The sequence below is a fragment of the Epargyreus clarus genome, unplaced genomic scaffold (assembly GCF_041222505.1).
Source record: "Epargyreus clarus isolate Ecla_fem2 unplaced genomic scaffold, WU_Ecla_fem_2.2 ptg000033l, whole genome shotgun sequence".
In the NCBI taxonomy this organism is placed as follows: Eukaryota; Metazoa; Arthropoda; class Insecta; order Lepidoptera; family Hesperiidae; genus Epargyreus; species Epargyreus clarus.
Window position 1 is genome coordinate 1,639,440 of NW_027332238.1, and position 18,824 is coordinate 1,658,263.

The 18,824-nt window shown below is 38.4% G+C and overlaps 2 protein-coding genes across 2 annotated transcripts in view; both read left to right on the top strand.

Moving 5' to 3' along the window:
- Nucleotides 1-364: 364 nt before the first annotated feature.
- LOC140755625 (uncharacterized) lies at nucleotides 365-1,873 on the top strand. The gene has a single exon (XM_073090925.1). The coding sequence runs from the start codon at nucleotides 786-788 to the stop codon at nucleotides 1,731-1,733; it is 948 nt and encodes a 315-aa protein (XP_072947026.1). The 5' UTR covers nucleotides 365-785; the 3' UTR covers nucleotides 1,734-1,873.
- A 659-nt stretch (nucleotides 1,874-2,532) lies between these two features.
- larp (La related protein) overlaps nucleotides 2,533-18,824 on the top strand; it is a 113,320-nt gene continuing 97,028 nt past the window's right edge. The window contains exon 1 of the mRNA XM_073090555.1: nucleotides 2,533-3,214. Within this exon, the coding sequence (XP_072946656.1) occupies nucleotides 2,876-3,214 (339 nt within the window). The 5' untranslated portion in view covers nucleotides 2,533-2,875. The remainder of the gene's footprint in view (nucleotides 3,215-18,824) is intronic.

Below are 18,824 nucleotides of genomic sequence, written 5' to 3' on the forward strand. Positions count from 1 at the left end.
CATTATTAAATTAAATTATGAGATGAAATCAAAATTATTTAATGTAATTATATCGTTATTGTTATACACAAAATAATACATTTCTATATTTTTAATTATTTGATTATTAAATTCCATAGACATTTTTAGCTTTTATGAGCAAGATCTAACAAGATTTATGTTTAAACAGCCATTGAGGAAAAATATAAGTATACCAAACTATACATAGTATAGTGTTAATGATATATAAAATGTTATTTATAATTTAAGAATTCTTTGAATTTAATAATTATTTATACTTTTGAAATACATAAGTGACAAGTTATACGTTATTTATTTTCTAAATTTATCGCCACATCACTTCAATATTTGGTGACATGTTGATGACAAAATGCAACGTTCGTGTCATTTATCTACATCATTATCGATAAAACCAGCTTATACTGATTTTAGGACTCAAGATTTTATCGTGATAAGACTTTTTAGCCTAATGATAATAAAGATTAACGCATTCATGCAAACCAAATGTTAAAATACAAATTAGATGCGTTTAACTGAAGCAACTATTTAAATAATACTTTGAAAAATTAACACTGAAAGGCCAGTACAGTATTTATATTGTCCTGATACGGTCTACATGGCCTGGAGTCTACATTAATAAGAAATACTACAATTTGACTTTACGGTTACATCCCCGTTGAAGATGCCCTTAGACTGCAGTTATTATTTCAAAACACTTGAATCGAGGATTCTAAAACAAATACTCAATACGAAAGCAGATAATAAAGTTAAGATTTTCCCAAAAAATGAATTCCGAGGACACAAGTAGCAATCTAGAACCCGACGCAGAAGATTCCGGCGCAACTTCCAGAGAAATACAAATGTGCACAATAAGCACGGATTTCCCTACAGATGCTACGATAAACTTATCCGATTTGCGATGTAACAGATTCCCAGACAGCTGTAGACCTACCCAAGGGCCTAGTTTTGTCTGCTCCACGTCTTATTCCACAGAAATCCAAGCGGATACATCTTCAATGATACCTTATTTATTCATCAACAGACCGACATCATTCGTGATGTCTCCCATTGCCTCACAACCTCTTCGAATAGGTTCCTCGCCAAAATTAATTCACAGGTTGCCCAACCAACCCAAGTCATTATTCCTCCAAGCGCTATCCAAATTAAACGATAGCTCAATCAGTGTAGCAGTTATTAACCATTTGAGAAATATGTCTTATAGTCCAAACCAAAGCGTCAATAAAATGTCCATAGATCTGAATTCGGCGGAACTGAGCCCGCCAAATTCTTTAACTAGTGCTCCCCCGTCGTATTCGTTTGTTTTAAGGCAAATGGCCATGCGGAGGAGACCCAGACTAATGGGCACGTTTATTCCCTCTCCATCTTTCGTTCAGCACACCCCTCCCCCAAACTATGCAACTGCTTTCGATATCTACGTTGATAATGCTATACCTCCACCCCGACCAAGGGTTTACCATTTTGGATACACACCCATGCCTATAGTTTGTCCCGAATGTGGGTATAATGGTCTTACTATAATTAATACTAAAGTAACTATTTGTACACATTTAAGCGCAGTAATTTTATGTTTATTTTGCTGCTGGATTTGTGCCCCATTGCCATATGTATTGCGGTCTTGTAAGGATGTGTACCATTATTGCAGGAATTGTAGAAATTTCTTGGGAATGTATTGCCCCACTAGTCCGGAACAACCCTATTCGCAAGCGTGTTGAGGTTAAGTCACGTGACTTTGTTTACTATTTTAATACTAAACAAGACAATTTATTCATTTTAACTGATGTATTTTATGATCATTTATTAAAACAATGTGAATAGTCAAAGTATTTGGTTGAATAAAGTACATAAAATTTAATTTTAATTACGTATCTTGAAAAATTGTAGTGTTGCTATTGAATTACCATAGACATTATTTTTGTTTTATTAAGGTTGTAATTTACCAGTTTTTAAAGAAATTTAATAAAAAGAGGTAGAAAATGATAACATAAAATATTTTTGCTATCGAATAAGGCGTATAATTTACGAATTACTTTTTTTCTAAGTGATAACTAAAGGGGTTAATAAGGCATGCTCAGGGTGATTTCGCAAACGTGAAGGAAGGAATGGGAATGAAATGTGATTTTTATGTAGTCGCGTTCACAAATTACATAAAGTCATCTGACGGCGCAATGCCTAATAAATTATTTTAGATTGATATTATATAACTCAACAATAGATCATGATGTTCTTACATTCAATCAAGCATTATTAAAATTTTTGGTTTTGCTTATACCAGTCTTTTTTAATTTTTAGTGCGGCTTATATTGAACGTCGCTACTGTCAGTGCATTATCAGCGCCCTCTAGCGAAAAAATGTTCGTTCTGTAAAATTAGAAGTCACAGCCTTCTGCGAGTTCCGTGTGTGTTGCGGAAAATACCCTTTTTGGGCGTCCGACCACATGTGTGAATCGTGAACAAAATATGGTTCTATAGTGATTTTCAATCGAAATCAGCGAAATTCATAGTGTTCGGTAGACGGGATCGATAGATACGGTGCGCCCGGAGCGTTCGGCGGTCCCGAAAAGTTGGAACGAGTGGACGGAAGTGAATTTTTTCGATGTAAATACGGTCGATCCAGGGTCAGTGTGGTGTGCATCGCGAACTGTGCGCATATTCCCCGGGCCGAGTCGGCGAGCGCGCGGGCGAGGTGCGTACGCCGTCAAACTTCGACCTTCGAACGATCGGGTCGCGTATCGTGAAAGTCGGGCATTCGGCTCCGGCCCGCGGCATGCCGTCGTGCTGAGGGCATGGAGGCGCGCTCGTGATCGTAGGTCGGCGCGGAGCGCGCGCCCGTCTTACATAACTCGCTCGGCGGCGGGATGGCCGCCCGGGTGTCCGCGGAGGGCGCAGGGCCCTCGTACGCGTCGGTGCTGAACTTCAGAGGGGGGGAGTCGAACAAGGAGAACATAGAGGGGGTCGGGGAGGCGGTGGATGAGCCACCGCGGCCGGACGACGAGGAGGAGGAGGGCTTCGTGCCGGTGATAGCGCACGGGCGGCGGCCGGGCAAGGGGCGGCGGGAGCGCGAGCGCAGGGCTCCGCCGCGGGCGCACAAGGTTCCGCCCGCGCACAGCGAGCCGCAGCCCGAACAGGCGCAAGCGGCTGAAGCTCAGCCCAAGAAGTTCGTGGAGGCGCCCATCCCGAAGGTCAACCCTTGGCAGGTAAGACTCAGATCCTGACATAAACAAAGCGCTGTCAATGTCATCTCTTACAGCAATTCGTTGCAATGTTTTGGCAATGTATTTCATAATGATGATGGTTTCTGTTGCAATGTTTTGCAATGGTTCACGTGATATAATTATTCAAACACTCCGTTATTGTATCTATCAACCTCGTTGGGTACATGTGTCCTCTCGTAATGAGGTTTAAGACCATCAACCATTGAACTGAACATGTGCATATTCTCAGGCTTCACACATCTTTGATAACCGTATACACAACTCTGCTAGATCTCTGTTTTGTAGGACCAAAATATGGTTTGAAAGAGCCTTTCAGCCTATCCTAACCCAACAACAACTCAATTTAAATTCCTATTGATTTAAATCTTATATATAAAATTATCGTGTCACAATGTTAGTTACCATACTCCTCTGAAACAGCTTTACCGATTTTCACCAAATTTTATATGCATATTCAGTAGGTCTGAGAATCGGCTGCTATCTATTTTTCATACCCCTAAGTGATAAGGGTTCACCCTGAACATTTTTTTATTTATAAGGCAACACAACGTTTGCCCAGTCAGCTAGTTAAAATATAATTACTTGTGTAACTTATGTAGCCTCATTGAAATTATTACATCATAATATGGTCACATTATACCTGATTCACATAAATCTTGATCGGTAATACTATGATTCTTATTAAAACATATTGTAATATACTGTGCAATTTTCCTTATGATTCCAAGATAATCTTAACGATTAGTAACTATTTCTTTGCACAACTCTGTACACACACAATAAACAAATAATGCTTACTATACTTATATCCCCTTAAGTAGGACATTTTCTGTGACGTAGGTGCCATGGACATACTATAATAAATACATAAACCAAAGCCTAAAAAAGAAATCTAAATTGTCATTTAGACAAGGGTTGGACCGGGAATCGAACCTAGAACCATGTTTGTAAGATTGGTAGTATGACTGCTCTGCTTCACAAGTTATTGATAATATCTATGTATATATAAAAATCTGGAATTTCTCTGTCTATCAGTAATTTGATTTCAACTAAATAGATTTTAAACTTGCGTTTTATGAACTACAGGAAGGAAAGCAAGGAAAATCTAGAATTTAATTTCTGACTAAGCAGATGTGCAAACTAATTTATATTTTCAAGCCTTCCAGCTTAGTTCTTAGGGCTAGTAACACATCAGTGTCCAACCGCAAGTAGGAATCTTATCTGGGGTTGATTACAGATGTCCATGGGTGGCAATAGCCACTTCCATCAGGTAGAATGCTCGTCTGCTACTCCTATATTATAAAAAATCTAGGGTTTAATTTCAGACTGAGGAGTTGATGAAACTAATTTATATTTTCAACCCTTCCAGCTTAGTTCTTAGGGTTAGCAACACATCCGTGGCCAACCACAAGTAGATCTTAAGAAAATGTCAAAGTGTAGCGTATCTTGCTGAACAAACTTCTTTTTTTTAGATAAATGTAAAGCAAGATACTGGAGCTAATGCTTTATTAATTATATGTAAAAATAATGGCATTTAAAAAAAATGAAAAAGAGAGTAATTATTTTTAAAATTAAAAAAGACAAACCCACTGAGTTTCTTACCGGATCTTCTCAGTAGAGGTTGCGTCCTGATCCGGTAGTAGTTTAAGAAAATATTGTAACTGACAATTTGTAAGTGCCGCCGTTGGCCTATACAAAATAAATATATTTCATTTCATTTCATCTAATCTTATCTGGGGTTGATTATAGGTGTCCATATGGCAGTAGCCACATACCAGGTGGACTGTATGCTCGCCTGCTACTCCTAAATGATTAAAAATAATTATATGTAGTTATTTTCTAGGTGTATGATGGTTTAAATGAGTTTTTACTACTTATTTATCTTTCCTTATAAATATTGATTGTATTATTACTAGCTGACCCGGCAAACGTTGTGTTGTCATTTAAAAAAAAATAATAATCTAACATCGAGCAGTCTGAAAAATGATGAAAATACTGAAATGGCTATAAAAAATAGGGGTTGGTGATAAAAGGGTAAAAATTTAGGGTTTTATGTATTTTTAATGCCACATTATTGAAAAATAAATACAAACAATTTTGTTAAAAAAAATGATTAGGGTGAACAACCCTAATTATGCATTTAATATTCATATTGTGTTCCTATGGGTGTCCATCCAAACAGTGATTGGACAATTAGATAGATATCTACTACTTAGATAGGTTTCTGTGTGGGTTCTGAGTGTTGACATATACTTTTTGTTGTGTGTGTCATACTACACACAATATAGAAGGGGTATTTGTGGTAGTTGTCAACCTATTGCTGTGTCACTGCTGGGCACAGGTCTCCTCTCAGAATGAGAAGGATTAGGCCATAGTCCACCGAGCTGGACAAGTGCGTACTGTTTGACTTCACGTACCTCTGAGAACTTTTTTTTTTAAAGATCTCTCAGGTATGCAGGTTTCCTCACAATGTTTTCTATCACAGTTAAAGCACGTGATAATTAATTTGTTACACAAATAACGTCGAAAAATCAGAGGTGCGTGCCTTGATTTGAACCTCGGACCCCTCGATCCAGAGGCCGAGTTTCAAACACTACGCTATCACTGCTTAAGATTTTAGTAGCAAGTGTGAATATACATAGAGGGTGGTAGAACCCTTAATGGTTCGACTCCGGCGGCACCACCGCCACACCTATTTCTACCTAATAACAGCAATGTTAGGCGCTGCTGTGTTCCGGTTTGAAGGGTGTGGTAAGGGAGACAGACTTTTCCGAGGCGTTCCAGCTTAGTCCTCAGGGGTAGCGGCGCATCTGTGGCCAACCTCAGGTAGGAATATCTAATCCTATCTGGAGTTGATTACAGATGTCCATGGGCGGCAGTGGCCACTTACCATCAGGTGGACTGCATGCTCGTCCGCTACTCTTATATTATATAAAAAAAAAATACTTGTTTTTACCACCTTTGTATTAGCTGTATGTATGTATCTGGGTATGTAACTGAATCTTTGAACTCAATTTTTACCCACTTTGAATGGTCGGATTAATTCAACATTTTGAACAATTATAAAGAACCGATGGCAATACACGATTTTTATAATTTTGTCCCATCATCCTCTTCAAGATCGTCAGGATTAACAAAGTCATGCTATTTTAGCAAGCAATTTATTTCTGTTTGTTGCTATTTAAGCAAGACTTTCTTCTTAGAAATCTAGTCAATCCTTTTCCTCATTTAGTCAATTAAAAGCTATGTTGAAATTGGTGCACAGGTTTTTGTGTCATAAGCAACAGTTTATGATCATTTCATAATGCTATATATACGTAAACAAGTTATGCTGACTTTTCTAATATATAAAATTTTCGTGTCACAATGTTAGTTACCGTACTCCTCCGAAACGGCTTTACCGAATTTCACCAAATTTTATATGCATATTCAGTAGGTCTGAGAATAGGCTACTATCTATTTATACCCCTAAGTGATAAGGGTTGTTCATGCTTAACATTTACAATGTTTGCCGGGTCAGCTAGTATTTTTATATATCTTGCTATTGAAATAGATTTGTGACTTTATACCTCGTTGTTACAATTTAGGGTCAGAAATAATACTTTTAATAATTTCTACCTAATAACAGCAGTGTTAAGGGATGCTGTGTTCTGCTTAAAAGGGTGTGGGAAGGAAGTCATACTTATCTGAGGTCATCCATCTTAGTCTTCAGGGGCAGCAATACATCTGAGACCAATCTCAGGTTTTCATCCTATCTGGGGTTGATTACAGATGTCCATTGCGGCAGTAGCCACATACCATCAGGTGGACTGCATGCTCATTTTTTACTTGTAATTATGACACTAAGATTCCTGAGGCCCAGATTCTTACCCGGGCATAAGGGAAATTAATCTGGCGTCTTCTGTAAAATATGAAAACTATTTTCAAAAACTGAAATAGTTAACAGTTACCTCCGCTTAATGGCTTAAGTTTATAATTACACTTCAACTATCATAATCTGATTGCACAATTTGTTCGCGTTTTATAAAAATGTATGATGCATGCAGTGATGTATGCGTCATATTTCATAATAGGGATCAGTATACAGGGTGAATATTTCAAATGGGCCTTCAGAGCCAAATCCGAAACTATAAAGATTAGCGAAAAATACTGAAAGCAGTAACGATGCCGATTTTGATAAAAACTAAAACTGTATCATTAGTATTAAAAACATCTTGGGCCTAACCGGAAATTGAACGAGGTAATTAAAAAAAACCTATATTATCCCACTATCGGATAGTGTGGCTTATAAGGATCATATTCTGGGAAGTAATGATAAATGAAAAATTAAAGGAAAAGCCTCATTTTTAAGAAAATTCACCAATATGTGATAACAGGTTGATCAATGGTTTTATTTGACTGTTTTTTTTTTCATTTTAGATTTTTTTTAATTTTGACCCATGATTTAATGAGACCACTGAATGAAACTATATTTTTGTACAATTATCTTGAAATGACTAGATTTTATAATAAAGGAGCTAAATAAAGGTTAAATAAAGTTTTGGTTAAATAATAAAGCTAATAAAGGTTGAATTATTAAAAAAATACTTTTTTAATAATTTAACCCCTAAATCCAGTATGATAGGGTACTGAAATAAAATTGCAATTATTGTTTGTTATTTTGTAACCTTATTTTAAAGGTAGTAGAACCCTTTGTGGTTCAACTCCGGCGGCACCACCGCCACACCTATTTCTACCTAATAACAGCAGTGTTAGGCGCTGCTGTGTTCCGGTTTGAAGAGTGTGGTAAGGGAGATAGACTTTTCCGAGGCGTTCCAGTTTAGTCCTCAGGGGTAGCGGCGCATCTGTGGCCGACCTCAGGTAGGAATATCTAATCCTATCTGGGGTTGATTACAGATGTCCATGGGCGGCAGTAGCCACATCAGGTGGACTGCATGCTCGTCTGCTATTTATTTATTTATTTATTTATTTAATCTTCTTATACCTAGAATATGGTACAAAGGCGGACTTAATGCTATAAGCATTCTCTGCCAGTCAACCTTTAGGTTAAGCAGAGATCAGCGAGGACGGCACTAGCAAAATCAAATATGTATAATCTAAATAATACATTCAATATACCCACTAATAATATTGTATACATATATTTATATATAAATGGTAATAAAATAAACACATAAGTGCATAAATAGTAGAAAATAAATTAAACAAATATAATAATAATATATAGATAATACTAAATTAATTCCCTAGATGTTGTTTTTGATAGAATTCTCTGACTTTTGATTTAAATGTCTGCCTTTCTGTCTGTCTGTCTTTTGATTTAAATGCTATTCTTATATTATAAAAAAAAACCTTATAACGTCACATAAGCTTATTTCCACACTACTTATATTTGATATTGTTACGATTTATTTACTGCCCAAACACATATACATATGTGAAGACACACACTTAAATGTTCATTTGATATTTGCCAAACACGCACATATGTGCACCAAATGTACATTTGATATTGTTACAATTTATCAACTGCCCAAACACATACACATACGTGAAGACAAATGTGTGCACGACATTCCTGTGATACATCTCAGGACCCCTCGTTGTCTAGGTTCTAGCTTTAGTGCCATGGGCACCTGTCCATGGGACCAATAATCATTTAACACCAGATTATCCCATTATAGTTGGTCTAATCATATCTGTCACATTAAAAAGTTAAACTAAAATAAAATATATCAAAAAGAGTATATCATACTAAATAAGAGAGGTTATTATTAAAGTTATTTTGTCTGTCTGTTTGTTATGCATTCATGTTTGAACTGTTGAACATATTACTACCATATTTAATGTAAATATGGTTTCAAGCACATAGTGTACTTTTTTAGAGATATCTGACCCCTGAGGGCTTATTTTGCATTTGATATACCACAATATTTATAATTAACAAAAGAAACAGGTTCTTTTACATGTTTTCGAGTTTTTATAAAATCGATAACCTTTCGAGGTTGATTTTATGAATTAAAAAATTAACCCCTTGGGGTTTATTTTTTAAGTGCTGTAAGCAACATCATATTTTTCTGTCTATTATTTTCTTTCTATTATTTCAATAATATATTTTTTTGTTTGACCCTTAAATCTGTACACACGATTCCGCGGGTACAAATAATGCTAAAACACATTACAACCGAAACCTTGATACATCATGCCGTCTCTCTCGCACTTGTCAAGTCTAATCTATATTTAAACTGTTTCGTAATATCACTTTCGTTGACCGCAGACATTGTTGCATTACATATTATATCTGTAATTAATCATTAACAGTTGATAGTTGATAGTTGAGTGGTTGAACCTCGGCCTCGATCGATGGGTCCGAGGTTCAAATCCCAGGCACCTCTGATTTTTTAAGTACGTGTTTTGTAGATACGTAAACTATGCATTTGATCATGTGATGATCTTTAGCAAAGTTGTTGTGCATGAGCCTACGAAGGTTTCTGAGTTGGTGCGACCAATTTTCGACAGATGGCGCCACTGTCATTCCAATGAAAGTACACATTTTTAGTTCTATGCAAGTCATGTTGTTTTTTTTTTAAATGCGGGATACGCCGCGGGCACTACTGGTTGGAAATAATTATCATTTGGTTAACGGCGAAGAAGTGTGTGAAGATATGCGAAGTCTACCAATCCGCATTTGACCAGGCGCGGTCCCTGAAGATGGTTTGTCACAGGGGGCATACCTTCCTCCCCTGCCGCTTGGTTAGTCTTTTTGTGGGAAAATCCTGCATGGATTCCTCTCTGCCGCTAAGGATATGCCGGACTTTACAATAAATATTATACTAACTATACAATTATACATTAGAATAAATATTATACTAAGGTATACATTTAAAAATCGTTACAAAGAAGTGGTCTAATTTAATTCGCTGTGACCAAAAATTGACCAGCGGTGATTACGGCCTAAAACTCTTTCACTCCACACCCGTGGCCAGCAGTGGGGCAAGTGACTTGACGACGTTTCAAATCTGCTACCTATCTTATCGACGCACTTACGTTCATTATGAAACATTGATAACTTATCTATCTATCGCTGTTGAAACGGCCGATTGGCTTACGTGGACCTTTCTTGGTTTCTGATTAACCCACCAAGGAAAGAGTTATCTGTGTAGATAAAGAAATTTAGCGTTTGACAATGATTAATTTATTAGTTAGACTAGCTGAGCCAGCAAACGTTGTGTTGCCTTATAAATAATAAAATGTTAAAGGTGAACAACGCTTGTCACTTAGGGGTATGAAAAATAGATAGTAGCCGATTCTCAGACCTACTGAATATGCATATAAAATTTGGTGAAAATCTGTAAAGCCGTTTCGGAGGAGTACGGTAACTAACATTGTGACACGAGAATTGTATATATAAGATGTACGCTGTACACACTCACATACCTTTTCTGGGGAAGGCTAAAATAGTCTAAATTGGTTAGAAATGTGCGCTTATGCACACCGAACGAACAGTGGTTCTCTTCCCTTTCCACCCAGGGTGTGGTAAGGGTGACATACTTTTCCGAGGCTTTCCAGCTTAGTCCTCAGGGGTAGCGGCGCACCCGTGGCCGACCCCAGGTAGGAATACCTATCTGGCGTTGATTACAGATGTCCGTACGGCAGTAGCTTACCATCAGGTGGACTGCATGCTCGTCTGCTACTCCCATATTATAAAAATAAAACTCAAAATGGCGTTTGCGCCAATTTACGTTATGATATTCGTGATTGGGTGGTCAAAATACGTAATTACATCAAATTTCAGATCTATCGGCGGTATGCGCTTTTTAGAGGTTTATCCAACCCCAGATAGGATTAGATATTCCTACCTGAGGTCGGCCACAGATGCGCCGCTACCCTGAGGAGTAAGCTGGAACGCCTCGGATAGCTATGTCACCCTTACCGCCTAGAATTTGAGTAACCTACAAGATTCTGTAGATAGTTCAAGCAATTCATTAACAGATGGCGCTGTGTGCACGTACGTATACGTGATTCTGATTACAAAGTGGTCAACTACTAATTACGTGAGACGTCTTTAGCGATCCTCCCTCTCCTTGGTGGGATGTCGTGAGATTTGAGACAACCCCCTCCCCCATCCCCTAATATCACGTAAGATTTTTGTAATATGTTTCGCGAAATCTTGATTAATATTATTGTGTAAGATTTAGTCATATGTTAATGAAGAAACATGATTTATTTAAAGTAACACTATATACAAGTGGCTACTGCCGCCCATGGACAACTGTAATTAACCCCAGATAAGATTAGTTCCCTACTTGAGGTCGGCCACACATGCGCTGCTACCCCTGAGGACGAAGTTGAGCAATGCATCGGAAATGTCTCTATTACCACACCCTTCAAACCAGAACACAGCAGCGCTTAACACTACTGTTATAACAGAAATAGGTGTGGCGGTGGTGCCGCCGGAGTCGAACCACAGGGGGTTCTACCACCTTAAAACTTCCTTTCAGACACCACTGCCACAGTTCCGCAGTCAAACTTCATTAACTCCTTAAGTTTATCAACTGATAATACAAAGGGGCGCCAAAAATCCACTAATTTGTAAAGAATTGTAAATTTTTATCTTTTATCTTTACCAATAAATTAAGTAGCCAAGATATAAATGTACGATAATGATATTAATTGTAATATAGGTATTTTAATGTTCATTATGATAGTGTGTCCGAAGACTCTTCGTGGTTCAACTCCGGAGGCACTACCGTCACATCTATTTATGTTATAACAGCAGTGTAGCGCTGCTGTTCTGGTTTGAAGGGTGTGGTAAGGAAGACATACTTTTCTGAGGCATTCCAGCTTAGTCCTCAGGGGTAGTGGCGCAGAGTAAGGAAAATATACTTATATGAGGCTTTCAGACATAATAATTGACGACCCACGTGGAGCGGTCACCATACCGTTCTTACGCGCAAAGGGTTCCGGTTTCGATCCCCGGCCAGACATATATCTAAATGATGAATTTGGATATCTGTTTTGGGTCTGGGTGTTTTTATTTTTGTCTTTGTGTGTGTCCATGGTACCCTCGTCACAGGGAACCCTAGTGTGGGGCTGTGAGTGTAGAATGCGTCGTCTATAAACGACTTTAAATAAAAATAATAATTTGAGGTACGAATTTGAAGTTGATTACAGGTTACGGCTACCTAAAAAAAATGTTAAGGGTGAACAGCCCTTATCACTTAGGGGTATGAAAATAGCTGATTCTCAGAACTACTGAATATGCATATAAAATTTGGTGAAAATCGGTAAAGCCGTTTCGGAGGAGTACGGTAACTAACATTGTGACACGAGAATTTTATATATAAGATAACAGAAAGCACAGTAATTCATGAATTGATTCACGGCGACGTAAGAGTACAACAACCTTAGTTTTCGTTTCATTAACTTTCTCTATTTAAACTGTCACATTATTTGGTGCATTCTTTTTGCTAAAGAAAGTAGCAAGCGCGTAGACTAACTGATGGTAAGTGACTACTGCCGCTCATGGACAGTGATCAACTCCAGATAAGACCAGATTCCTACTTGACTGACCACAGGTGCGCCGCTACCCCTGAGGACTAAGCTGGAACGCCTCGGAAAAGTTTTTTTTTTATAATATAGGAGTAGCAGACGAGCATGCAGTTTACCTGATGGTAAGTGGCTAATGCCGCCCATGGACATCTGTAATCAACCACAGATAGGATTAGATATTCCTACCTGAGGTCGGCCACAGATGCGCCGCTACCCTTGAAGACTAAGCGCCGCTAAGCTGGAACGCCTCGGAAAAGTAGCTCTCCTTTGCCACACCTTTCAAACCAGAACACAGCAGCGCTACACTGCTGTTATAACAGAAATAGGCGTGGCGGTGGCGCCGCCGGAGTTCTACCACCTTCAACATATATTCTTAGGCAGTTGTTATTACATTTAGTTAATAATAACATGTATTGTTATATAATTATCGTCACGAGTTTAGTTGTCATTTTTAAAACACATTTTTCAAATAAATTCATGTTCAAATTGACACAGGTGTGATGTGGAAAGAGTTGTTTTTGAAACGTTTCGTTATTGGCAAGGTCTTATTGTGATAATCTAATGTGGTTTTAGTGTCAATCTGAAGTTATTATTGTTTTAGGGGTGGCTAGGGACGATCTGGATCGAATAATGATTATCGAAAGTAGCAGATTACGGATAGTAGTTTGGGTCGGTTACATAATAAGAAATCAAACAGAAATCGCCTAAAATTAAATCAAATAACAGCTGTTATAAATAATTGATCTATCTTAGTACCTACCAAAGATTGAAATTTGACAATGTTTACTATGAAGTAATTGTCAAATGTCGATCGATCGTACGTTAAACATTGGATATATTAAATATTAATAGCGGTTAGACGCCTCCTTGATCGGGAATCGAATCCAAAACTTTCTCAGACCGTACTAATCACTAGGGTGAATGAGTAATCATGACTAGTTTTACTCACATGTGTTACTTTAAGAATGACGTATCCGAAATAATATGTAAAGCGAAGTACCGCGCCCAACCTTGACGCTGACTAGGGCGGCATTACGTGTGCTGTGTATAGTCCGCGTAAAACTGCTAGTCCGCTCTGAACATAGATATGAATCGCGTCGCCATTGCAAATTGTATTTTTCTTTTTTTTATAATATTAGAGTAGCAGACGAGCATGCAGTCCACCTGATGGTAAGTGGCTACTGCCGCCCATGGACATCTGTAATCAACCCCAGATAGGAGTAGATATTCCTATCTGAGGTCGGCCACAGATGCGCCGCTACCCCTGAGGACTAAGCTGGAACGCCTCGGAAAAGTCTGTCTCCCTTAGCATACCCTTCATACCGGAACACAGCAGCGCCTAGCACTGCTGTTATTAGGTAGAAATAGGTGTGGCGGTGGTGCCGCCGGAGTCGAACCATAAAGGGTTCTACCACCAATGTATGACTACACCTGTTCGCAACAACTTGAGAGCGGACTAGCAGTTTGGCGAGGACTATACTAGTGCATGCCTGCGACTTCCTAGCAACAACTTCAGAGCAGTGTGGCGCGGACTATACAGTGCATGCGCAGGCATTCGGGCAGGCGAAGGCTTCATCTTCGGGAACAATAACTGACTAGTTCATCATCAGCAACCCATTACTGTCCCACCGCTGGGCACGGCTCTCCTCTCATAATGAGAAGGATTAGGCCATAGTCCACCGCGCTGGCCAAGTGCGTATTGATAGACATCACATACCTTTAAGTCTTTTTTTTATAAATCTCTCAGGTATGCAGGTTTCCTCACGGTGTTTTCCTTCACCGTTTAGCAAGCGATAATTAAATTCTAATACGCACATAACTTTGAAAAATCAGAGGTGCGTGCCTGGGATTTGAACCTCGGACCTCTCGTTCGAGCGGCCGAGATTCTTAACCATTAGGCTATCAACTGACTAGTGCCTGGCTGAAATTACTAATGACCATGTGGCGCCTTCCCGCAACTCGTCAAGAGATGGCGCCATATGTATCTGAATCACGCTATCGATGTTTTCTCGACACATAGTGTTTGTCTTTCCGGATGGAGTTACAAGATTCCATTGAAATAAGTTAAACGGTTGCAGCGCTTTAACACAGTGACACGTGGTTTATATTTACATACGAGCTGTACTCCGCGACTTCAACCGCGTTTAAAAGTGCAAATACTCGGAAATTCATGGGCTTAAATTTTTACGCGGAACCCTAATACTCTTTCTTTAATAAAAGGAGCATAAGTTAGTCCTTATAACATCAGCTACCGACTAGAGAAAGTTTCGTTAAAATCGGTACAGCCGTTTTGATGATTAGCCAGAACGAATAAATAGACAGGCAAACAAAATATATATATATTTATTTATTTATTATAACTACCGTATATACCTTGATTTGCGTTTAGTAAAAAGCTAGTATGTTGACGTTACAAACAGACAATTCAATTTTATTTGTGTATACCTATATAAATATACAGCTATATACAAATAGATGCAATCACAATTCTAATTACATTAAAACATTATGTTTACATTAGCGAATACCTCAGATCCATTTAAAATTCAAATGGTACTGTAATAATTGGCCAAAAGCAAGTCGTACTCGCGCACTGACGGTTCCGTACCAACAAATTTTAATAATTTTCTAAATTCTGGTGTTTGTTGTCATAGCAGCTCTGAAAGTACACGATGTGTGAATATTTAAAGTGTAAGACGAACTCTGTGTGGTTATATAGTGTTAGGAGTGATGGTAAGAGTATTAAAATATATTTGTACGCCATTTATGGCAGAATGAGCGAAGATTCTTGACTATAACACCAATGTATACACCTTATTCTACAAATAAATATTTTTGTATTTGTATAAAACTTTAATTGTCAAATGCGGGTATTAACTAAAAGTGGGCGTATAAAAGGGCACTGTAGATCGTCTACTGGGTAGTTATATTCCGATCTTTGTAAAGAACGTTACTCTGCCAGTTTTGTTGCTCTCTTGCGTTTAAATTGTGTTCTATTATATTCTATTAATTTATTTAGAAAAGTTAGGGTTCTCGGCTTATAAAAAGTTGGTTTTAAAATAATTTCCTTACAATATTCTTAATAATAGATAAATTGAAATATGTATGTCGAAAAATATCGTTTTTTTTTTATGAGGACTCCCTTTTTTATTTTTAATGTTTTTCTTATAGTGGTCACAGTACACACCTTTTTATGCTAGAGAAAGAGATAAAAGATAAAAACCCGACAATTTAGAAATATAACTTATTTCACCCGTCCAATTTCTTTCTTTCTTTAAATTTAGACGAATCTACCGATCGACACCTCATACTATGTTAAAATCCGTTAAGCCCAGTAGGCTTGCTAAAGAGGAGATTTACATACATAAACTCAAAAATCATTACCATTTGCAGTTAGGTAAAAATCAATTGTATTACGATTCTAGAGAGCCTTTTTACAGACAGAGAAAGCTGAGTATAGTCCGCGCCAAACTGCTAGTCCGCTCCGAATATAGAAACGAGTCGCGTCGCAATAACAAATTGCAGATATTAGCTGGACGATGACAGCACGGGCCCCCCGGCACCCTCCGCTGCCCGCTCTCGCCCACGAGGACATAGCTGCTTTAGAGTGCCCTTACGTTACGGAGTACATACTAATTAGACTTGCGCGCAACAACTTCAGAGCGGACAAGAAGTTTAGCGCGGACTATAATAAAGTCTCGTTTTTACGCTTTGCCCGCGGAACCCTACAAAGTAATCATCGGCGCCCAAAGGTCGTTGATTTCAATCTATCATAATTTCGTATGCATTTGAGCCAAGTAAAAGTCAAGGATGGTCGTGTGAAGGGGTCTACCGTCCTACTGGCTGACTAGAGCTTTTTAGTAGCTTTGCGTTTTGGCGATTATCTAAGTGCTGCAAAGCGTTGTGGTGATTTATTGCGTATGGTCAAGGTATCGATTTTTTTAAATAGTATTGTGTAAGCAGTGATAGCCTAGTGGTTAAGAAACTCGGGCCCTTGATCGAGGGGTTCGAGGTTGAAATCCCAGGCACGCACCTCTGATTTTTTCAAAGTTATGTGCGTGTTATGAATTAAGCTTAAACGGTGAAGGAAAACATCGTGAGGAAACCTGCATACCTAAGAGATTTATAAAAAAAAATCTCAAAGATATGTGAAGTCTACCAATACGCACTTTGCGTATTGTCCAGCGCGGTGGACTATGGCCTAATCTTTCTCATTATGAGAGGAGACCGCTGCCCAGCAGTGGGACAGTAATGGATTCTTGATGAAATAGTAAAGAAGTTGCAGACAGCGTGCTTTCCACTTGATGTTAAATGGCTACTGCCATGGACATCTGCAATCAACCCCAGATAGTATTAGATTTATATCTGAGGTCGGCCACAGATGCGCCGCTACTCCTATGGACTAAGCTAAGGTTCGTGGTTCGACTCCGGCGGCACCACCGCCACACCTTTTTCTGTTATAACAGCAGTGTTAAACGCTGTGTGGTAAGGGAGACATACTTTTCCGAGGCGTTCCAGCTTAGTCCTCAGGGGTAGCGGCGCATCTGTGGCCAACCTCAGGTAGGAATATCTAATTCTATCTGAGGTTGATTACAATCAATGAGCGGCACTAGCCACTTACCATCAGGGGGACTGCATGCTCGTCTGCTATTCTTATATTATATAAAAAAAATCCAACCTAAGTCTAAGCTCTAGATCTATTCCGAATCGAGGACGCGGGGTTGTTTTTTAAATATTAATGGCAAGTGTCGCTATATCGATCCGCCTGCAAATAAACGGTGCCGAAGTTACCTTGTGTGTTCTATTGTAGCTGTGGTAACCAATATGGTTAACTTGGATTAGCGTTCGAGGGTCTGAGCTTTGAATCCTATAAATTAATATTGACTTATAATAATATATAATTAAACATACATCAATCATACTTAGTAAAGTCCTCAGAGACACTGTATTTGTAAACAACACACAGAATAATGATACACAAAATATATAATACCACTAACACACACAGCACACAAATCAAGTACGTACGTAAATAAGGGATTCTTGTAGTTAATTTATATCGGTATATATGTATTATATAACTACTATTACTTATTATATATTTATATAACTATTCATATTCATTGTTTGTATTTATAGTATGCATACATATTTCATTCATTGAATAATGGAGACACGAATACCTTTTTTCCTGCAGGCAACAGGACGGGGTATTCAAAAAACCGACAATAGTCGAGAAGGTGCAAATCACCACATATATATAACTAATATTGACTTATTCTATGGTCGGTTGTATTGTTTGAAAGTCATTATGTTCGACTATGTATTTTCAGTGATTAAAAATTAATTATTACTAGCTATAACGGTAAAGGGAGACGTTGTAAGGAAACTTACCCGCTTGAGAATTCTTTGAAAGTTTAAAAGGGTGTGTGAAGTCTACTACTTAGCACTTGACCAGCGTGGACTGTGGCTTAAACTCCGGCCACCCTGCGAGTTTTTTTATAATATAAGAGTAGCAGACGAACATGCAGTCCACCTGATGGTAAGTGGCTACTGCCGCCCATGGACATTTGTAATCAGCCCCAGATAGGATTAGATATTCCTACCTGAGGTCGGCCACAGATGCGCCGATACCCCTGAGAACTAAGCTGAAACCCCTCGGAAAAGTATGTCTCCCTTACCACACCCTTCAAACCGGAACACAGCAGCGCCTAACACTGCTGTTATAAGGTAGAAATAGGTGTGGCGGTGGTGCCGCCGGAGTCGAACCACCAAGGGTTGAACCACAGTTAAATACAACTCAATCCGGGGTCCGGTTTGATTCCTTTAATGCAACTGATTATTACCGACTTCGAAAAAATAAGTTCTATGTTTGACTGCTTTGTTTCAGTGATTAGAAATTTCACTTGCTATAACGGTGAAAGAAAACATTGTGAGGAAACTTTCATTCTTGTGAGATTATTTTTAAAGTTTTCAAGGGTGTGTTAAGTCTACTTACTTAGCACTTGACCTTGAACTTGATTGCGTGGACTGTGGTCTA